The sequence below is a fragment of the Empidonax traillii genome, unplaced genomic scaffold (assembly GCF_003031625.1).
Source record: "Empidonax traillii isolate 1590-97213 ecotype Southwest subspecies unplaced genomic scaffold, ASM303162v1 scaffold554:size495636, whole genome shotgun sequence".
In the NCBI taxonomy this organism is placed as follows: Eukaryota; Metazoa; Chordata; class Aves; order Passeriformes; family Tyrannidae; genus Empidonax; species Empidonax traillii.
Window position 1 is genome coordinate 367,171 of NW_020955747.1, and position 19,674 is coordinate 386,844.

Genomic DNA, 19,674 nt, shown 5'->3' on the forward strand with positions numbered 1-19,674 from the left:
CGCGCGCACGCGCGCCACCTGCGCCCCGCGGCCTCCTGGGAGCTGTAGTTCCCTACGGGCAGGGCGGGAGGCGTCCGGGGACCCGATCCCTCCCCACCAGCGCCTCGGGCCCGACGCGCTGCGCGCTTCCGCCTACAAAGCCTTCGGAGGATCGCTGCCCACCTGCAGCCTTCCGCCCCCAGAGCAGGTCGGCCGTGCTGTCTCGGGCCGGCAGCCCGGGGCGCGGGGCCCCGCGTGTAGCGGCGGCGGGGAAGGGGAGGGGGAGGCGGGAAACGCAAATCTCTTTTGCCTTCTCCCGCGCTGGCGTTCCATTGGCTCCGCTCCCTGCCTGTCTCCACAACGCCTTTGCTCATTGGCTGACATGGCCGCTGGATCCCGCCCTCTGGTGCCCTGCGGCCGTGGCGGAGACCTGAGTGCGGAGGCTGGACCGGACCGGACCGGACCGGACCGAACCGGACCGGACTGGACCGTGCCGTGCCGTGCCGTGCCAGACCGTGCCGTGCTGTCTTGTCCCGGTGGGGCCGCGGGGGGCCGGGCAGCGCTCTGGCGCGGGGAGGGAGGGAGGAAGGCTGTGCCACACTTGCTGATTCAAAACTAGGAGTGACTTCCCAGAGTACCAAAGCTTTTGCTCCTAAAACCGGCCGGAACGGGGAGAGGGTGCTGAGTTGATGCTCAGCAGATATGGCAGAGACATGTCGGTCACAGGTGTCCTACACCAGCAGGGCAGAACGATAACTCAACTGAGTCACCTCACAGACCAAACACCGATCAGGACACACAGGGAATGAGCGTATTGCTGTAAATTATAGGGCTACCTGTCAGCATCAGTGCCAGCCTGCGAGGCTGATTCAATCCCCTCTGTTTCTGTTGCAGCTCCCTGGGTGTGGCGTGGCAACCAGAGCGTGATCATGGCAGCCAAGGCTTATAGCGCCTCTGAAGGGGGCCTTCTGCCTTCATCAACGAGTTTAGTCCTTACCTGCTTGAATGATTCTGATAAGCTAAGTAGATCCTACCCCTGGGGCAGCAAGAGCAGGAAAAGTCGTCTCTCTGGACTCCGTCGGCTTAGAGCATCTCTGTCTGGTGAGCATTGTATTGCGAGATTGAGTTCCCATGGAGCTTTCAGATCTTCCTCCTCCCCTTCCCCAAACCTAGAGGTGACAGCAGTAAGTATCTGCCAGGATGCACTTGTTCAATAAGCACCTGAGTGGTGGATTACTGCAGGCTGGGAGAGTTTGTAGGGGAAGTTTTACTGGATAGGTGCTCTGCACTTGTACTTGTCCCTGGGCAACTTTTATTGCCTGCCATCAGACCACCCTGCCAACCTGTATAATTATCTAAACCACAAAAGATTTCCAACCGAGGAGAAAGATATTGTTATGCTGGAATCTGTCAGTGTGTCCAGATACCGGTCTCCTTTTTTTATCGTGGTGAGTGTGTTCATACTGTGTGCACTGCATAAATGCAGAAATGTCCTTGTGATGAGTTGTTCACGATGCTTCTTCCAGTACTGCTAAACCTTCAAAGCTCCTTACTGATTTGGGATTGGAGTGATGGTGTTTGTCTGCTTATGCCCCTTCTGAGAGAAATGTTCTTTACAGGCAGAACCTTTGAAAATTTTAGTACAATCACTTGGCATTATGTAGCTTGAAACATTGGTGTGGGCAGAGGTATTTTGGTGTAAACAGCTAATTAACTGGTTTCTCACAAATGCAGTGTTTAATAAAGGCTCGAGCACCTACTGCAATTATTTAATAACCATTTCATCTTTAATTTGGAAGGTTTCAAAACATTTTAAAATCTGCTAAATGAAAAATGAAAGTTAAGTAGTCTGGTTGAAACTTATGGGCCTTGGCAAGTTTTTTTAGTCTGTAGACTGATTTTACATGTTCCGGTGGCTCTGATTCCAAAAGATACATTTATTAGAAGTGTGCCTGTTTTATTTTTTTAATTCCTTCCTCTGACACTCCTGTCACAGCTACATTTCTGATCTTTCTCTTTTCCTAGGGGAAAAATGGAGCTCCTACTGTTTGTCCTCACTGACAGCTCGTAACATTTGTTCCAGCAAAACTGGTAACTCATGGGCTCAGTGGGATTCCGCCTCTGTCTCCTCTTCCATTGCAAGTTCTGCTTCTTGCTCCTTTCTGCACGCCCCTGCTGTGGAGGAATCCAGCCAGCACCTCCCAGCTGCTGCACGCAACCCAAACAAAGCCATCTTCACCGTGGACGCCAGCACAACAGAGGTATTTGCAGGACTGCCTGCTGCACTGAGCTCTCTGTAACTGGTGCAGGTTGTATGACATCAGACAGGCTAAGATGGCTGTTATTCCTACGTGTGATCAGAGTGCTATAAAGGCATTTTGTAGTCTGCTCCAGCTCAGTAGTCTTTCAAAGACTGACAATGAGTTTATTTCCATTGCAGGTCATAGTTAGCAAAATATAGAAGGTAATGGCAGAAACATGGATGTCTTGAGTCTTATTTCAAACAGTCCTGGGAGGTGGGCTGCCCATTCCTGGAAATGTTCGAGGCCAGGTTGGACAGGACTTGGAACAACTTGTTCTAGAGGAAAGTATCCCTACCATGGCAGGAGAATGGAACTGGATGGTCTTCAAGGTCCCTTCCAGCCCAAATTATTCTATGATTCTATAAGAATGCAGCTGTGTAGTGGCATGAGGGAAGAATGGAAAAGCAGAATGTGCTTCAAGCCTCTTCTCTTTAAAGTACCAAGCCCGGGATGTGTTAGTGGTGGCTCAAAATCTCTTTATCTGCCCCGCTAAATATGCCTTTTATGTTGGGAAGTAGTTCTCTGTTTCTGTCGTGAAAGGAATCTAAAACTGAGTCCTGAAAACTTCAAAGGTCTTTTCAGCTTAAACTGGCAGTTCGGCTTTACCCATCTTAAAGGCATTTAATCCTGACTTGCTCTGTGAACACAGCCTCAAGTGTGTCAATGACTGGTATGATCACTGCACACCTTAGAGGCTGGATATGATTTTGTGGCTTGCCTGGGCTTTGCTTGCAAGTTCAGCTTTGTAGTTTTGCTTCCATGGATGTAATTATTTACAGTTAAAAGAGAGCAGGAAACCTAAATGGAAAGCAACGTCTCAAAACCTCCTAACCAAGAAGATATGGGGGCAAGGGTTGTCCTAGATTAAGAAGCTTTAGCAAACTCAGAATTCTAAAGAACCACTCCATTTTCACCAAGAGGAAGGGATGCTACAAGACATTAAAACAGCAACCTGAGGACATGATGGCCTATTAGCAAAACTTACAGCTTTAATTCTTTGTTTTGTTTTGTTTCTGTTTTTTTTTTTCTAGATCTTAGTGGCCAATGATCGAGCCTGCAAGCTGCTTGGGTGCAGTAGTCAGGAACTCATTGGCCAAAAGCTGTCCCACTTGATATCCAAACCCAGCCAAGAGGTGTGGGAAGCTGTGGGTGAGGAGTACCTAGAAACTTATGAATGGTCATCGGTGGTTTCAGGAACTGTGGTATGTGAAATGTTCAAGGAAATATTCCCCACCATCTTTATCCCCTTGAATTCACACATCTGCAAACTTTTAAACCATAACTTGACCAAATCATAACTTAAAGCACATTAGATTTTAAAAAAGCTTAAATCAATAGAATTACTTAAGATGGAAAAAGTCTATTATGGAAAAGTTCCCAATTGTCTGGTCCTTAAAAATATATTATAAATTATCTTAAATTGCATTGTGCATATTATAAAGTTACAAGCCAGTGAAATGTTGGTGCCAAAACACCATAGTTTTGTGGAAAAGAATAGAATGGATATTTTTCCTAGAATGGGGTTGTTTATAAGAGAAGTGTGTTAGAAATGTCTCAAAATTATTTCCTTTTGCTACTGTTCTGAGCTGTCAGTAGAAAATCCTTGGAAAATTAGCTCATATTCTTCCTAGTGTGTTATTTTTGTACTGAAATTGTCAGTATCTTAGAGCTTCATCTTCCTGAATCCTCAGTTGGATATGGGAGGGGGAAAGAAAAAACGTAAGTTTGATTCAGTGAAACCCAAGATTAAAATTAAATATCTGGTAAAGGCACTAATTCCAAGCCATTCCAAGTGCTTTATAGGAGTCACTGTGTAATTCGTAAACCCATTCTGTCAAGATCACATAAAAGGCTTGATATAAACCTTGCAGGCTATAAGATAAATAAACATTTTCTGATCTGAGGAGAATCTGCTCCCATAAGAAGTTAAATCACTGTTCTTTGCATCTCAAAGTAAGAACTATGTTACTAATGGGGAGTGTTCTTCAGCACCACTGGGCATCCTGAGAGGCATCTCTGAGAGGCACTTCTCACTGAATGCAAGGTGTTAGAGTGGCTCATTTATTATGCTGAAGGAAATAACTTTAGTTTTCCTCAGGCAAGGAGAGACAATACTCAAGTAACATTTTGTGTATGATCAGTGATTTATTTTCAAACCTTTTCATCTCTATATTAAAACTGTATTTCTTGTCATAAAATAGTCAAGAAACAATGTTTTTCTAACAATGACAGGGAGATACCTTGCCTCAATATCTTACTCTTCTTTGAAATTCTTGCTAAGTAACCACAGTCTTAGTAAGTGATGTGTCCATCTCTGATTCCCGGGGGAAGATGGATGTTACAGGCCGCCTCAACCAGAAGATCCCCGTCTCGGTCTGGCAGAGGCAAATAAGAAGCAAGGACACCCAGCGTTGTGTGGTTGTGCTGGAACCAGTGGAAAGACTTTCAGCTTCTGTTTGCTTCGGGGCCGATGTAAGTGTTTTCCTAACAGTCAAATGACATTGTAATCTGTGAGAGTTTATGTGTGAGCTGAACATATCTCAAAGGCAGCAGGCACAGATTGCTGTTTGTGAACATGGAGTGCGTCCACAGCAGAGCCTGAAACTGGGAGTGTGCTTGCAGGACCTGTGCACGGATCTCCCACGTGGCTCACCTTGATGTGTTTTGCAACTCACAAAAAGATACGCTGTCTCTCCTCCAGGGACTTAAGCAGTTTGGCAGGGGGTTATTTGTGGCACAGATGCCCCTGTGAAGGGATCAGCTTGCTGAGGAACAGTTCTGTGAGGAGTGCTGGACTCCCCTGCCTCTTCCCCAGGCAAAGGGCAGGCTCCCTGCGCAGTGATGTCAGAGTATTGCATTATGCTGTGTCTGCTTTTACGGAGTGAGTTGTGTCCACCAAGGGACTGCAGAATGAAATTTCTTTCCGTTGCTTAGATATTTGCAGAAACAATTGTCGAAGGATTGAGTGGACTGTGGCTAAAATGCTAAAATTTTAACAGTCCTGTAAAATTTTCTTCCCAAGGGAGAGATTACATCGTGTGACCTCCTTTTTGCCCATCTCCATGGCTACCCAACACTGGAAGAAGTAGTTGGGCTCCACATAAAGGACCTGATTCCTTCTGTGCAGATCCCTCCTCTAGGCAAAAAAATCCCAAAGGTACAGTATAAACACCAACCTTATTCTTCCATAGCCTGCCCACGTGGAACACATGTGTGCATGCTGTTTTCCCTCCTCACGTAACAGGAAAGAGCCTTTTCAGAGAGAACCCTAATTCCCCTGGAAAAGGGTTTGCTGCTCATTTGTGGAGCTGCTGTCTGAAGAGTTCCCAAGTAGGAATGAGACCAAGCCCTGACCTCTCATTGTGGAATCTGTCCTGGGGAAAGACACTTTTCTCCAGTACTGTGGCTTTTTAGGACACTGTGCTGTCTCTGTAAGCCCTCTAAGGTTCCTTTTGAATTCTTTAGTCTGTTTTAATCATGTCTGTCTGAGGAGTGAAAGAATACCCAGATCTTGCAAATGCCATGAAACTGGGCATCTAGGGAGTTTAAAAAGACCTTCTTATGAATGCCTAATTTGCTGAAAAGCTGCAGTATGGACTGATCTTCATCATCCAAATATTTATATAGGAGTTCAACACTAGGTTCCAAATCCTTAGAAAACCTGATATTGCTCATTTAGATATTCACAGGTTTGGTTCATTTTTCTTTTCCTGCTCCTTTTTCCTAAGAATGCCTGTGTCACTTTATATGAATACTGGAATAAAGCAAAAACATTTGGTTAGTTAGAGGTTTTCTGTTTGACTTTTGTTTGGTTGGGTTTTTTTTTTGCTTTAATTTAGACCCTCAGGACCCAGCGAGCTGTAGGCCGATCCAGAGAGGGTAACGTGTTTCCTCTCAGTTTAAAGCTGCAAGTCAGCCTTCTGGAGGAGGACCAAGGAAGGATGCAGAAGGATGGGATTCTGCAGACAGAAGGCTCTCTCCCAGGCTGTCAGTACTCTGCTACAGTTGTGGTTTTCTCCACCATCAGTGGTCTTATTACTGTCCAGTCAGATGGAATCATCTGTGGCATCAACGATAGTTTTGCTTTAATGCTCTTTGGCTATGAGAAGAAAGAACTGTTGGGAAAGGTAAGATAAGAGGCTTAAACCCTCCCAGAAGACTGCTAATGTCTGGCAGCATATCCACTGGAATTGTGAAGTTGTCTTTTACACTCCTTGTTTGTGACAAAACCTCTGTGTTCCATGTGTTCGGTCAGTGAGGTGTAGGATGATACAGCACCAATCCTGTGCTGTAATTGCTAAGACTTGCAGTGCTGAGAAGGTATAGGTATGGAATTCAAGCAGCCCAAAGCACACTGCAAAGTCCTGTGTTCTCCATGTGGATCACTTTTGCCTGGCTGTCCATGAGAATCGGGTTCACAAACACAGATTGTTAGCATTTGCCCCCATCCTGTGAGAGCTGGCTTAGTTTTATAAGGTTTCATTCTTTGTTTTAGAACATTACATTCCTGATCCCTGGTTTCTATAACAACATGGAGAGAAGCAGTGAGTGTTCTTTGCCTTTACCTCCTCTGGACGACTCCACGGGGACAGAGGGTGAGTGCCTCTCTGAAGGTGTTACTGCCTGCCCTGCAGCTGGCTCTGGCTGCTGTAATTAAGGGAAAAAGAGCAGGGACTAGAGGTCCACCTACAGACATGGAAACATTCTTCATAAAAGCAACATCCCTCCATGCAGTTTTTAAACTGGGTTTCCACTATAACTTCAGGTAAAGAGAATTATTCACCTAAAATTGTGCTTCTCTCTTCGTTGCCAGGAAGATGAAACTGAATATCCAAGCTGGAAGTTACACTGTCAATAGAGAATGCTTTATATTTAACAAAGCACTTCCCCTCCCTCCCCTGCTAGGATCCTTCGGTATTTTAGGATGTGTAAAGTACAGCTTTTGTGACTGTACTGCAGCAGAGCTGTAGATGCTTAGGATCAATATTTTAAGGGGAAAATCTAATATTCTTCTGAATTGGCTTGTGTTGCTGGCTAATATTCAGTGTTATGTGGCTGTGGTGTTTCAGTTAGGGAGGCATCACATATTCTTCTGATGCATTTTGCTGCATTTATGAAAAATTTATCAAAATTTTACTTCTCTAAACACAACAGGAATAACCAGAAGCAAGGAAGCCTCGTGTTTCCAAATCTGTCTTTCCGGCTAGCTCAGCCCAACACAGAGAATAAATGCACGCTTTCATCCATATTGCAGGAGATCTCTTCTGCTGGTTTTGTCTCCTTTTGGGTTTTTCCCCATTTTCTTTTTCTCTTTGTTCAGAAATGCACATATGCATTGATACCAAAGCACCCCACTGGAACAAAGAAGAGTTCCTAGACAGTTTCTTAGGTAATTCTTTGAAATGATGCCACTAATCTAGGAATAATTCAGTTCTTCAGTGAGGAAGCAATCTTGGCACACTCAGATATTACTAATGGAAGAATTGTTCTAGATTCAAATCTCATTGCTCATTACTTTCTTCTGCAGCAACAATACTTGGTTTACTTCATCTTCCAAACTCATGTTTTCTCTTCTGATCGGTTGTCACTGGAAAAAGAAAGAACTTTATGTCCTGTTCTTTCGAACATATTTGGATGGTGTACTTTTTTTATCTTACAGCTTCAGTGAATTATATAAATCCAGTACAAACCTTGTAATTTTATGTGTTTGGAATGGACAGTATATGTGTGTGGTTGTTGTGGTTTTTTTTTTTTTTTTTGCTGCTGCTACTTGTATGATCATTTTAATTCCAGTCTCTATATGTTATTGGCCTTTTTATAGGTCTCTGAACTTCAGTTCAAGTAGCTAACCCATGATACCAATACCCGTTCAAGAGCTTTGATAGAAAAGCATATTTTGTCAGCCCTAAAACGTGTAGATTCCTGCATGTGATGATTTCTAAAAATGAAGTAGAATGCTCATATTTTGACTGTTTTGCCTTAATCAAGTCTTTTATACTCAATTCCTTAGGGACAAGACAGACCAAGGCAGTTCCAAGTTTATTTTTAATCACTGTAGCCTCTGAAGACTAAATATAAAAGGTTAAGTTGGTATGATTTTGTTTCCTCTTTGGTACAGACAGCAGCTTCTTGGCAGCATCTTTAGCACACCTTCTGTCACGAGATGAAGAGCAGAAATTGGAACAAAGACACAAAGATGACAAATTAATACATGACGAGAATAAACAAAAGGATGGGACCAGTTTCTTTTCTCCTCCCTCGCCTCCTGAAGTGGCATCCACCCCCACTAATAGGTAGGCATTTCATGGACTGCATATTCACTTGGGAAAATGAGCTGTGGTGGCAACCACCAGCAAAATCTGTTTTTTTCACCAGTGTGATGTCTGTGGGAAGGTGTAACAAGGGCCTTCCACATTTTGCTGTCTTTAGAATCTGAGTGCTGTTTGCAAGACAGGCTGAACTTTGCCTACCTTAGATTTTTATTTTGGTCTGCACAACCTACCATTGTAAAGTTCCAGGAATTCCACCTCTAAAGGGGACCAAATGTTTCACCCAGACTAGGGAAGGTAATTAGGCTTTGCCTTCATGAGATCATAAACAACAAATGTTTGTCTCCTTCCAGGTGGTGTTGCACTGAAGCCAGATTACCTGGAGTGAATTCTAAATGTTATTCCTTTTAGTGCTCAGTGTAACTGTCAGGTCATCCATTAAAACAGGGTACTGTGTTATTGAAGTCCAGCCATTTTTATTCTACCTTTCCAGGTCTTTTTCCTGTTACAAGGTTAGAAATTCTGTACAAGTACATATATGATGCTCATGGTTTACTGCAAGTCAAATTTTAAGCCTTCCACATTAAAAATTCTAACCCTCGGGAAGTATTCACTGTCCATTTTAAGACATAGACTATTACAGCACAGTTCTTGCTTCTTTTTAAAGAGACTGACAGTTTCATTGTTGGTGCTCTCCTGGATTTATGTCTCTCATGTCATACTTGGATTGTAAGTGCTCTGCTTCATTGTTTTTCTACTCTGCTTTTTTACTGATGGAGATGTTTGCAAAACACCTTGTGCAATACCTTGGGCTTCAGTGAATCCTGGTTAAGCTGATGGATGGGGACATCCATCTGTTGGACAGACAATGGATCTCCTGTTCTCGAAACTGGAAGTATCCTGCCACATGTATTGGCTTTTTTTTGTGATGGCAAATTCTCTGTGATCTATATTTAGAAATTAGGCTAGAGAAGGAAATTATCCATAGGGAAAGAGTGGCATTTGAGTGTACCTGCTCTTCTTTGGAAAATTTGTTAGGATTTTGGATGCCTGTGCCAACAGCTTTCTACCTTTTTCTTTCAAACTTGAAACAATCAGTGCAAGTTTTAAATAGTGACCATAGTAACAAGAGTAGGATACAGCAGGACAGTTTTCTCATTCTTTTGGCATCAAGATGTTGCTGACAACTTTGAATCTTTGCAGTGAGGACAGCCTTGCTTACTGATGGGCTGTCATCCCACCAGAGAGCCTTATCCCAAAACCTGCCTTGACATGATCAGAGCAGTGGAACAGTGTAGAACAGTGGAAACTTCAGGATCAGATAATTCTTAAAAGATGCTCTCTGGTTGCCTGTTAGTTCTAGGCTAGAAGACATTCTAAATACCTCATCCTATGGCCCAGTGAAGCTGCCTTCTGACGTTACCTGTAACTCACCTGGAACACCAACAATGGATGAGCCATGGCCTGGGATAGCACTGGACTGCAGACAAGACTTTCAAAGCTACGTGGTTACAGGTCAGGTGTCAAAAACAAACTCGAGGTGTGATGCAGAGCATTCCAGCCTTGAGCACCTTGTTGTTGAAAACTGCCTGCCAAATGATGCTCCAGCCTGCTTTGCACATGAAAGAAATGCTGTCTATAATGTTTGTTCAGGAAATAAAACGGGTCACAGTGCTTCTGCACCAGGAGTTGCTACAATCTCTGAAGATGTTAAACAATCAGACACTGAACTGAACTGTATTTGCTCTGGTCTTGAGGTACTGGGTCTGAATACTTGTGTCAAGGGGAGCTCGGACAATTCTTTAGGCGTTACTGCAGCTCTTGCAGGAGCACGCTCGTCTGATGCAGTGGACTCCAATGTGCTAACTGAGACAAACAGCGCTTTTTCCGCTGGCCAAGGAAAGCAGCTGCTGAGTGGTGTTGCCACAGAAGCTGGTTCTGGGTGGCTGGCCTGCCAGAGGCAGCAAAACATGGAGAGAAAAGTAACATCAACCCCGGTGAAACCAGAAGAAAGGCTGAATCCAGCAGCTCCTTTGACCTGGGAGATTCTGGAAGGCAGCTACACTGGGAATTGCTGTCACAGAGATGGTTCACAGTTCAGTAAGTTAAACCTTCTCCCCTTCCCAAGACTCTTATCAGGGTGCTCTTTTAAACCCACATTTTTGCAGAAGGCAGACAGTTCTGGTTAGAAGCTCACAGTGGAGAGAAGAGAAGAAACATCTAGAAGAAAAACCACTATTTAAGTCTATTCAGAGGGTATTAGAAATGGAGGTGGTATAAAATACAAAGTTAAGATACTAATCCCTACTGAAGAGTCAGAAATATTCTTAAAACACAATTAAAAAGTTTGAACCTGATAACTTTTTCTGAACAGAAAATACAAACTCCAGTGTAAAGCTGTAAAATCTCCATTTTTATGTAATTTAGAATAACAATGCAAAATGAATAATCCCAATTGGACACTGACAAAAGCTTCTGCTGGAGGTGGGAACTGTGGAGGTAGCTGAGAGGTACCTCCAGAACAGCTATGCTGGTGTCAGCCCCTCTGATGATTCTTTACTGGGAAGGTGTTCCCCAAATGAACAGCTCTTTGTTCAGAGCTCAGAATTTTGTCCTAAAATGTCTGCAGTCTTGTTAAACGCTAAAGTTGCATTCTACCATTTTAACTTCCTCACCTGTTCCTACAGGTGTACTCTTTGAGGTGAAATGTGCAGAACTGCAGGACCCCACTGTACTTTTCTGTGTCTGGGTGGTGAAAGACCTTTCCCAGAGCCAGAAGGAAGCTGTTGCAAAGACCCAGCTTTTGCTCTCCAGCCTAGCAAGCTCTGCCCAGTCTGTTGCTGATCTTTCTACAAACAATCTTGGAGAAGTAAGAAATCCTACCTTTGAATACCGAGCATTCCTTGTTTGATTGTTAAGTTGAAGTAAAAAAGTTTTTCAAATTAACGTTATGAGGTGGTGGGGTGCATATTGCTGTGTCCTTTGTTTCCCTACTTTTATGTTAAAAAGAAAAAAGTTTCAAATTGTGATGTTGTAACATTGTAGTTAGCTTTCCAACCTGAACAACACAGTTCCGATCTGCAGGAGACTCCAAGGAGCTGCTGTGTATTGAAATGTACTGCAGATTAGATCTGTACTTAACTTGTCTGGTGACAGTTGTATCAACATGCAGTTCTCTCTCTCAGAACCAAAGATTTCACCTTTTAGCAATTCTTGCAGATTTGTATGTTCTTTGCAGTATTTATTCATTTTATAAACAAGATTCTGTGGCTTGCTCTTTTTTTTTTTTTCTGTTGTTACCTATGTATATGTACCTAGGCCAGCAGATCAGCTTCGCTTTTCAATAATTCCCGAAGAGTTGAAGAGCTTGAAGGATTAAGAGCTTGTGAGGGAGAATATGGAAAAAATTACAGCACTCTCAGTCTTATTGGCAAAGGCGCTTTTGGCTTTGTCTGGACTGCCAGGGGCAAGAAAGATCATCAGGAGGTGAATTATTTCTTTCAGCTCTACTGCAATAATTATTTGGGATGAAAACTGAAAGGTTAGGGTGTTCATATTCTGTCAACACTACACTGTTAGAAGCTTCTGGTTGGTAGTTTGGGGTTTTGCTTTGTTTACACCGAAATCTGAAAAAGCCAACCTCATGGAAACAGCACAGCAAAACATTTGCACTGATGTATGAATGTGAGACAACAGGTGCAGAATGAGCTAATGAAATGATGAATGTAGCTAATTGAACCTGTTGAAAAAAATTAACATTAGGCTTAACAGAATTACAGGTTTTAGTCTTCTGTTACTAAAGAAAACAGCAAACCTCAAAGTCTTTATTGTGCCATGACTCAAGGATGTGGAGTAGAGATGTTTATGTCATGGCATCCTCCTCTTTATCAGCAGAAGTATCAGCAAGCTCTGCATGGATGTTAAATGCTCATTTCCCTCCATTGTACCCATGTGCCACCACTGCTGTAACTGGTTGATAAGACAGCTGGCCTGTCAAAGCCTTTGGAATTCAGAACAGCAATAAATATGTGCATATATGTGCATCATTTGGCTTCTAGGATTAAATTGCTTTAAAAATCTTTAAAGATAATATAGCTGTTCACATTGGGTTACTTCCAGCCTTCTAGTTAATATGAGCGACTAAAGGAGTTCCTGGAAATTAACTTACCTGACACTCAAAGCGGTGCTTTTGCAGGTGATGCTGAATGCTGTTGTCTGTGTAGGTTGTCGTGAAGTTCATCTGGAAGGACAGGGTGCTGGAGGACTGCTGGGTAGATGATCCCAAGCTGGGGAGGGTCACTCAAGAAATTGCAATCCTGCTGAAGCTGCAGCACCCCAGTATCATTAAGGTACAGTGACTTGGAGTGACTGTGGTTTGCACTGCATCTGGTGGATCCTTGAAATACTTGGTGTCTCCTGTTCCTCTTCAGGAGTGAAGTATCCTGTACTGAATCTGCCTTTGTGGGAAAAAAAGGAACCTATCTATCCTGCTTTGTTTAGGAGTGTGTGTCACAGCAGACTACCACTTGCTTTGACACTTTTACCCCAAACTGATCTGAAGATGTGACTCTTAACAGAAAAAAAGCCTGTACACTATTTCAAGATGGTAATATGCATATCTTGGAAGTGTGATGTCACATCTGAACATGTATTAGTTCAGTAAATAATCTGGATACATATCGTGATTTGTCCTCTTTGGTTTGGGTTTGTTGGTTTTGGTTTTGGGGTTGTGTTTTTTTTCTTCAGAAAGCAAATTCCTCTTAGGTTTAGTTCTGCTCTCAGTTTTAGCTCTGTACTCTTTTCAAGAAACATTTGTACTCAGTGAAATGAGACCTTGAAGATTATAATATGCATCAATTAAATCTCCAAGAGAAGAGCAGTGTTTGCTTAAAAAAAAAAAGAAAAAAAAAAGGCTGTTTGAGGATGAAGCACATGATTAAACCAGTCTGTTATTTATAGGTGCTGGATGTATTTGAAAATGAGTGCTTTTTCCAGCTGGTGATGGAGAAGCATGGCTCTGGTCTGGATCTCTTTACATTCATTGATAATCAGCCCAACTTGGATGAGCCATTAGCAAGTTATATATTCAGACAGGTGAGAGCACAAATGCTACATGCAGGTAAGAACCAGGACCCTGTTTCACTTCATACTGGCTAATCATCTGGTGTGCTGAATTGGAATCGTGTTCAATACCTGCAGAAGCTTTCCTCATTAGTGTGTAGGATTGATTGAAACGCTGCCTGAAGAAACCTTGTTAAGGTTTACCTAGAAACTTGTAACAGAGAAACCTTTGCAGGACCTTACTGCCTGTAAGGGTTTCCAGTGGAGCCAGGGCCCCTCAGCTGTGATTGGGGCAGCACACAGCCCCTGTCACCAGGATGCCATTCACGTAGCAGTCACACTTTCTCTGAGGGAGGAAGAAAGCTCACAGAAGCTGCCCCAAGCTCCACAAAAAGCCACATTTTCACTTAGTTCAGCTCTTTGTTTAGACTGGTTATAGGGGGAGAGGGATCTGTTCTTTAAATCAAGAAATTCTCTTGGATTTTAAAGCGGCATAATGCAAAGTAACTCGGGGTAGTTTTCCTGTGAGTCAGGAAGGTGCCCAGTAGGTGAATTGAGAGCTGAATTGTCCTTTGTTCAGAGTTAACCACAGCAGCAGGCCCCAAGTAACACCCCCTCATGAGTTCTGGAGTAAATTCCTTGCTCTATGGTATGCAGGAATAGCTACACACAAGCTCAACCCCTCACATCCCTGCTGTGCCCACCCTCCCCTCACCTGGGGTATTGATGTCCCTTTAACCTTGTGATTGATCAGCCCTTTCTCTAACCCAGCCTGCAGTTTGTAGGGCTGCCTTGTTCCCTCAGATCTGTACAGCATTTCTCTGCAGAGGATTATAAATAGAACCTTTTCTCCCTCAGCCATCTGCTTTTCTTGTTAAATGCATTGTAGGGATCACGAATGTCTCCAAGGTAGTATCATTCTGATGCTATCCTTAATTATGGCACTAATGCATGAATTGTGCAGGAAGAAGAATGGAATTGAGGAGTGACTCTATTATTTATACCAAACTGTACTCTTAAGTGCTTTGTCATCCTGCAGTATGGGAGGTGCACAGTAATATCCTTCTGGGGAAGCCAAAAGACCCTCCAAATGAAGCTGGGATAAAAATAGAGTAACGTACAGGGTTGTAGCAGTGAGCTCTGAAGCTTCTCGCCAAAAAAAACGATCACATCATGACTGCAGCATCCCCTCCTCCTGCACATTTGTGAGAGGAAAGCAAGCAAAGCCTTTTGTATTTGTCTCTCCCAAGAGCATTGCAGCACCCACTGCAGCAATGCTGACAGGAGGACCTGGGATCGTTTCCAGTTACCATAATTAGGATGTATATCTTGTTTAGATAGTGTCAAAACAAGCCCAAATGTGACTCTTGGAACACCGTGATGCCACGCCGATTATCCAGGACACCTCCGTGTAGTAACATCTAGTTCTTTGCTCCTCTTTCAGCTTGTCTCAGCTGTTGGGTATCTCCACTGTAGGAACATCCTTCACAGAGATATCAAGGATGAAAACATTGTCATTGCTGAAGATTTCACAATTAAATTAGTGGACTTTGGTTCAGCTGCCTACCTGGAACCTGGGAAATTGTTTTATACCTTCTGTGGGACAATTGAATACTGCTCACCAGAAGTGCTGTCTGGCAAACCGTATGTAACCCTCTGAAAAGCTATTTTTGTGCCATCACCCCAAAAGCTCATGTGTGCAAGGCTGGAACAGAGAAGCCAAGTTGGAACTCTGCTAGAGTATCTAACCACAGGAAACTGCAGCGAGATTCAAGGCACTGCAGTGACAGAAATCCCTTGTGAAAGTTTGAGTGCATACGAAGTAGGGCACTGTGGTGACAGAAATCGGCTGTAAAAGCTTGAATATGTACAAAGTTGTTTCTAAGTCTGTTGTCAGGCCTTCTCTACCAAAAACTACTCTTCTAGAGAGGTGGCGTAAGCAAGTATTGCTGTCAATAGCACCTGCTCCTCATGTGTCTGTGCCTTGTATTCTCACACTCTCATCTTGTGTGTTCTCTCCTTTCCTACATACTTCCCTGTACTTGAATCTTTGAAGTTGAATCCTTTTTTATCTCCCCACTGATTTTTGTGCTCCTTGGGACTCGAGGATTCTTCCCTTGCAACTTCTCTTGCTGCTATTTTGAATGTGCTGCCCAAATCTTGGCTGTCTCTTCCCTCTCCTTTCTCTCTCCAAGTACTCAGTACCTGGCAGCTGGCAGTCCTGTACCCGGTCCACGAGGAAACCTCCCCATCCTAGGGTGGTGCCTGCAGTAATTGTATGTGCCTGTATGTATCTTCCTCCCACCTTGACTGCTGTTTTCATTACTCCTTCAGGCAGCTCCTCATAGCAGGGTGGGGGGAAGAAGCAATGCCAGGAGGAGAGGCAATTCCCACTGGGAATGAGATGGAAGGTGAAGCAAGCAGCTCTGCCCTGGGAGTTCTCCCTGTTACTGTGTGACAGAACTGTCATGTTTTCTCAAATGGAATTTTTTTGTTTTGAAAGGGCTGGGGGGACCTGTTTGCTCTTCCAGTTAAATATTTACTTGATAGTGTTGGCTTATGGTGAAGAAGGTGGAGGGGTAAGTTCTCTTGTCACCAGCTTACTTGTGTGGAAATCTGGGTGCACGTTACACACATTCATCAACAGAAACTGGTTGGCCATTCTGTGGTGGTTTTATTTCCTGGAGAAGGATAATGCAGACTCCTCAAACACATGAGAATCTGCTTAGAATTCTCACAAAGTTCCTGTGTTAAAATAAAAATTGGAAACAAGGGCTGTCAACCTCCTTTTTTCTTTTTACTTTCTTTTGCATATACTTTTGTATGTACTTGCAATCTGACTTTAGGCAAGCTTATCTCTGCGCAGGTACCGTGGCCCCGAGCTGGAGATGTGGTCGCTTGGCATCACCCTTTACACCTTGGTGCTTGGGGAGAATCCCTTCTGTGAGCTGGAGGAGGCCCTGGCAGCTGTCCTGAATCCTCCTCGCCCTGTGTCAAATGGTGAGCTCTTTCCATTTGCTTTTTTAAAGGAGTGGGAACGTATAAGCAGTGTTTTTTCACCACAAGTAAAGGGGAAGCCTGAAAAGCTCCCCAGTGTGCTCTGTGATGTCTTTAAAAGCTGCTCAGTGCAGCAGAGTTTGGGGGATTTGTCAGTCTTTGAATATAAACCATATCTCGCATTCCCAGCCTGCCTAAAATACAGCCTGAGCCATCCCTCTGCTGTCTCTGCCCAGGTCTCATGGATCTCATGGCTGGGCTTCTGCACCCCATTCCAGAGCAGCGCACGACTCTAGCTGTGCTAGCAGAGGATCCTTGGCTGCGGCAACCCGTGAACCTGGCTGATTACACCTGGGAAGAGGTGTACATCTCTGCTGAGCCAGGTGAGACCTCCTGAAGGCTTCTTCATCCAGCAGTGATTTATAGAAATCTGAACTGTGTTAGTGGGATAGTTTCCAACCGAAGGTCACCTGCTGATACCCATGTGTGCCCAGTTTATTAGTGTTCTTACCCAGGACGTGCTTCAAAGCTATGAGGCCAAGATTTTAATGTTGTTCAAACTGTCCATAACTCAGAATATATATTTATTGTCTGCTTTTAATTTTTATATGTAGTTTTTATATCTTTCTAAAAAGTGAATGAATAAATTAGTGATAACACCTCTGAGTGTTTTCTGGAGTATTTGTGTGCAAAGGAGCCTTAAAAAGACATGTAATCATGATTTGGGGGTGGGGGGCTGGTGGGGTGGTGTCTTTTTTTTTTTATGTCAAGAGTCCTCTCTATATCCAGGCAAGCAGTCCTTGATTTTGATGAGACAAATATGTTGGAAAGAAAAAATAGATTCAATAAAGAGAATTTGATTGAGACACAGGTAACACAGGAGCATTTCGGGGTGCAGCTCAGGGTTAGGCTGCTTGGGAGGAAGTGCTGGGGGAGGCAGCAGTTCTGCCGGTTGCAGCTGCTCTGATAGCAGCTTTGCGGAGAAGCAACAAGACTCAGCTTAAAGCCACGTAAATTACTAAAGATTAGCTCTGAATCCATCTTTGGACTCTCTGCTGTCTCCATCCGAACTCATAACTAGCTGCCCTCACGGTACACTGTTCTGTAGCACCGCGGTGGGGCTGCACCTCGGCTCTGGCCCGGGAAGATGACCCGGGCATCGCCTCTGCGGGCCATGGGCAGCGGGCAAGGCGCTCCGCCCGCGGTACCGCTCAGCTCTGCCCCGAGCAAGGCAGCCCTCGTGCTGGGGGAGGCACAGGCCGACAGCGCCATGCCTGGCTCTGACCCGCCCGCTCCTCCTCGTTCCCCAGCGCTGCCAGGGCGGCGGGGGCGGAGCAGCGCGGCGGGGCCCTCCCGCTCGCTCCCCGCGGGGCCGGGCCGGGCCGGGCCATGGCGGGGCTGCCGCTGCCGCTACCACGCGGGGCCGGCCGGGCGGTGGTGGTGGCGGGGCGGGCGCTCCTCGGAGCTGCGCCCTGGCCGTGCCCGCGCCGCGGCTGTGGGGAGGCGGCAGCGCTGCGGGCCATGGGCTTCAGCCAGGAGCAGGCCCGGCGGCTGCAGGGGCTGCAGCCCCAGCTCGGCCCCGAGCGCCGGGAGGCGGCGGCGGCGCAGCTGCTGCTGCTGGGGCTGAGCGCCGAGGCCGCGCTGGCGCTGCTGGAGCAGAGCCCGGCGCTGCTGCGGCTGCCCACGGAGCGGCTGCGGGAGCGCGCCGAGGAGCTGCGGCGCCTGGGGCTGGACGGAGGTAGGGCGGCTCGGGGAGGACGGGGGGGGCACGCCGGGGCTCGGGCCGGCCCGCTGACCCTGTGCCCGCAGGTCGGCTGCAGCGGGCCGTGAGCCGCTGCCCCCAGCTCTTCGCCGTGCCCCGGAAGAGGCTGGCGGCGGCGGTGCGGCTGCTGCGGGAGCGCTGCCTCTTCACGGCGGAGCAGCTGCGGGACGTGCTGGGCACCTGTCCCGCCGTCCTGCTGGAGGAGCCGCGCACCCTCCATCACCACTTCCAGGTGAGGATCGGCATCCCCCCCTCCCTGTCGGAGCCTGCCGTGGGGATGGGGCTGTGCCTGACACCCCCCCCCGTCCCGCCCGCAGTACGCTTACTTCAGAATGGGGGTCCGGCAGAAGGAGATGGTGAAGGCTCGACTCTTCCAAATGCCCTTTGCCGAGCTCCGGAACCGGCACATCTTCCTAGAGCGCCGGGGGCTCTACGAGACCCCATACAAAGGGCAGATACAAACCAGTAACCCAAAACTGAAGGACATCCTTCAGCTCCCGGAGAAAGACTTCCTGGCCAACCTGGCCTGCTCTACCGCGGAGGAGTATGAGGTCTTCAAGAAACTGCTGGCTCGGGAGGAGGAGGAAGAGGGGAAGGAGGAGGAAGTGGATGCACTATATGCAGAGGAAGATGATGATTTGGACGGTGAAATAAGTAAAACAGCCCCGGAGTGAGGAGGTGAGGCTCCGAGGTGCCCAAGCCCTCCCATGCTGGTGCACTCCGCCACCCCACTGCACCCATGGGTGCTCTGGGCTCTCACCCCGCATCAGTAAGAGCCATGGTAGCTGCAGGGCCCCATGTGTGGGCCACCAATAAATCCAGTCTATCAAATACAACACCATTCATTCTTCCTCACTGGCCACTGACCAACTACTTTTTAAAAAATCCAGTTTCCATAAAGTGTTTTTATTTAAAAAAAAAAAAAACAAACAACCCCCCTAATTTATTTCAAATGCTGCAATACATACTTTGCCGGCTGTGGGGTGAGAGGCAGTGGGTTGCTATGCCAGCTGGCAGCAGGACCAGACTTCCTGGGGCTGTGGGGACAGGCCCTGTGGAAACAGGACTGTCCCATGGCAGGGCTGCCTCCACCTCCACAGCCAGCGTCAGCACTGATCTCGTGACTGACAGAGCAGGGATGCAAAAGCTTTCTGACCATGGCCCTAAACCCTTCTGTCCCTCACAGAGAACAGAGGCTGGCCTGGGTTCCTCCTTGCCCTGCTCGTCCCAGGCTTCCTCTCCTGCCCTGGGGAGGTAGTGCTGCTGTGCTTGCCATGTAGCTGAAGCAGGACCAGACAGTCTT

At 45.9% G+C, this 19,674-nt stretch overlaps 2 protein-coding genes across 8 annotated transcripts; both read left to right on the forward strand.

The window, feature by feature from the left end:
* Positions 1-36: 36 nt before the first annotated feature.
* PASK (PAS domain containing serine/threonine kinase) lies at positions 37-17,696 on the forward strand. Of its 6 annotated transcripts, XM_027897679.1 has the most exons (18): positions 37-187; positions 874-1,080; positions 2,005-2,240; positions 3,314-3,484; positions 4,614-4,754; positions 5,305-5,439; positions 6,122-6,409; positions 6,778-6,877; positions 8,401-8,575; positions 9,909-10,651; positions 11,239-11,420; positions 11,870-12,037; positions 12,775-12,900; positions 13,511-13,645; positions 15,057-15,256; positions 15,947-16,023; positions 16,479-16,612; positions 16,846-16,961. In XM_027897679.1, the coding sequence occupies exons 2-17, from the start codon at positions 909-911 to the stop codon at positions 16,586-16,588; spliced, it is 3,159 nt and encodes a 1,052-aa protein (XP_027753480.1). In that variant the 5' UTR covers positions 37-187; positions 874-908; the 3' UTR covers positions 16,589-16,612; positions 16,846-16,961. The 6 variants fall into 6 exon arrangements, 5 of the variants coding, with proteins under 5 accessions (XP_027753480.1, XP_027753477.1, XP_027753481.1 ...); XR_003572770.1 differs by lacking the exon at positions 15,947-16,023 and having other exon boundaries at positions 15,057-15,898; positions 16,846-16,876; XM_027897676.1 differs by lacking the exon at positions 15,947-16,023 and having other exon boundaries at positions 16,846-17,696.
* A 419-nt stretch (positions 17,697-18,115) lies between these two features.
* Positions 18,116-19,247, forward strand: MTERF4 (mitochondrial transcription termination factor 4). 2 transcript variants are annotated; one of them, XM_027897667.1, is made up of 3 exons: positions 18,116-18,349; positions 18,382-18,603; positions 18,689-19,247. In XM_027897667.1, exons 1-3 carry the CDS (start codon positions 18,131-18,133, stop codon positions 19,043-19,045), a joined length of 798 nt encoding a protein of 265 aa, XP_027753468.1. In that variant the 5' UTR covers positions 18,116-18,130; the 3' UTR covers positions 19,046-19,247. The 2 variants fall into 2 exon arrangements, with proteins under 2 accessions (XP_027753468.1, XP_027753469.1); XM_027897668.1 differs by having other exon boundaries at positions 18,116-18,347; positions 18,419-18,603.
* The last annotated feature ends 427 nt before the right edge of the window (positions 19,248-19,674 follow it).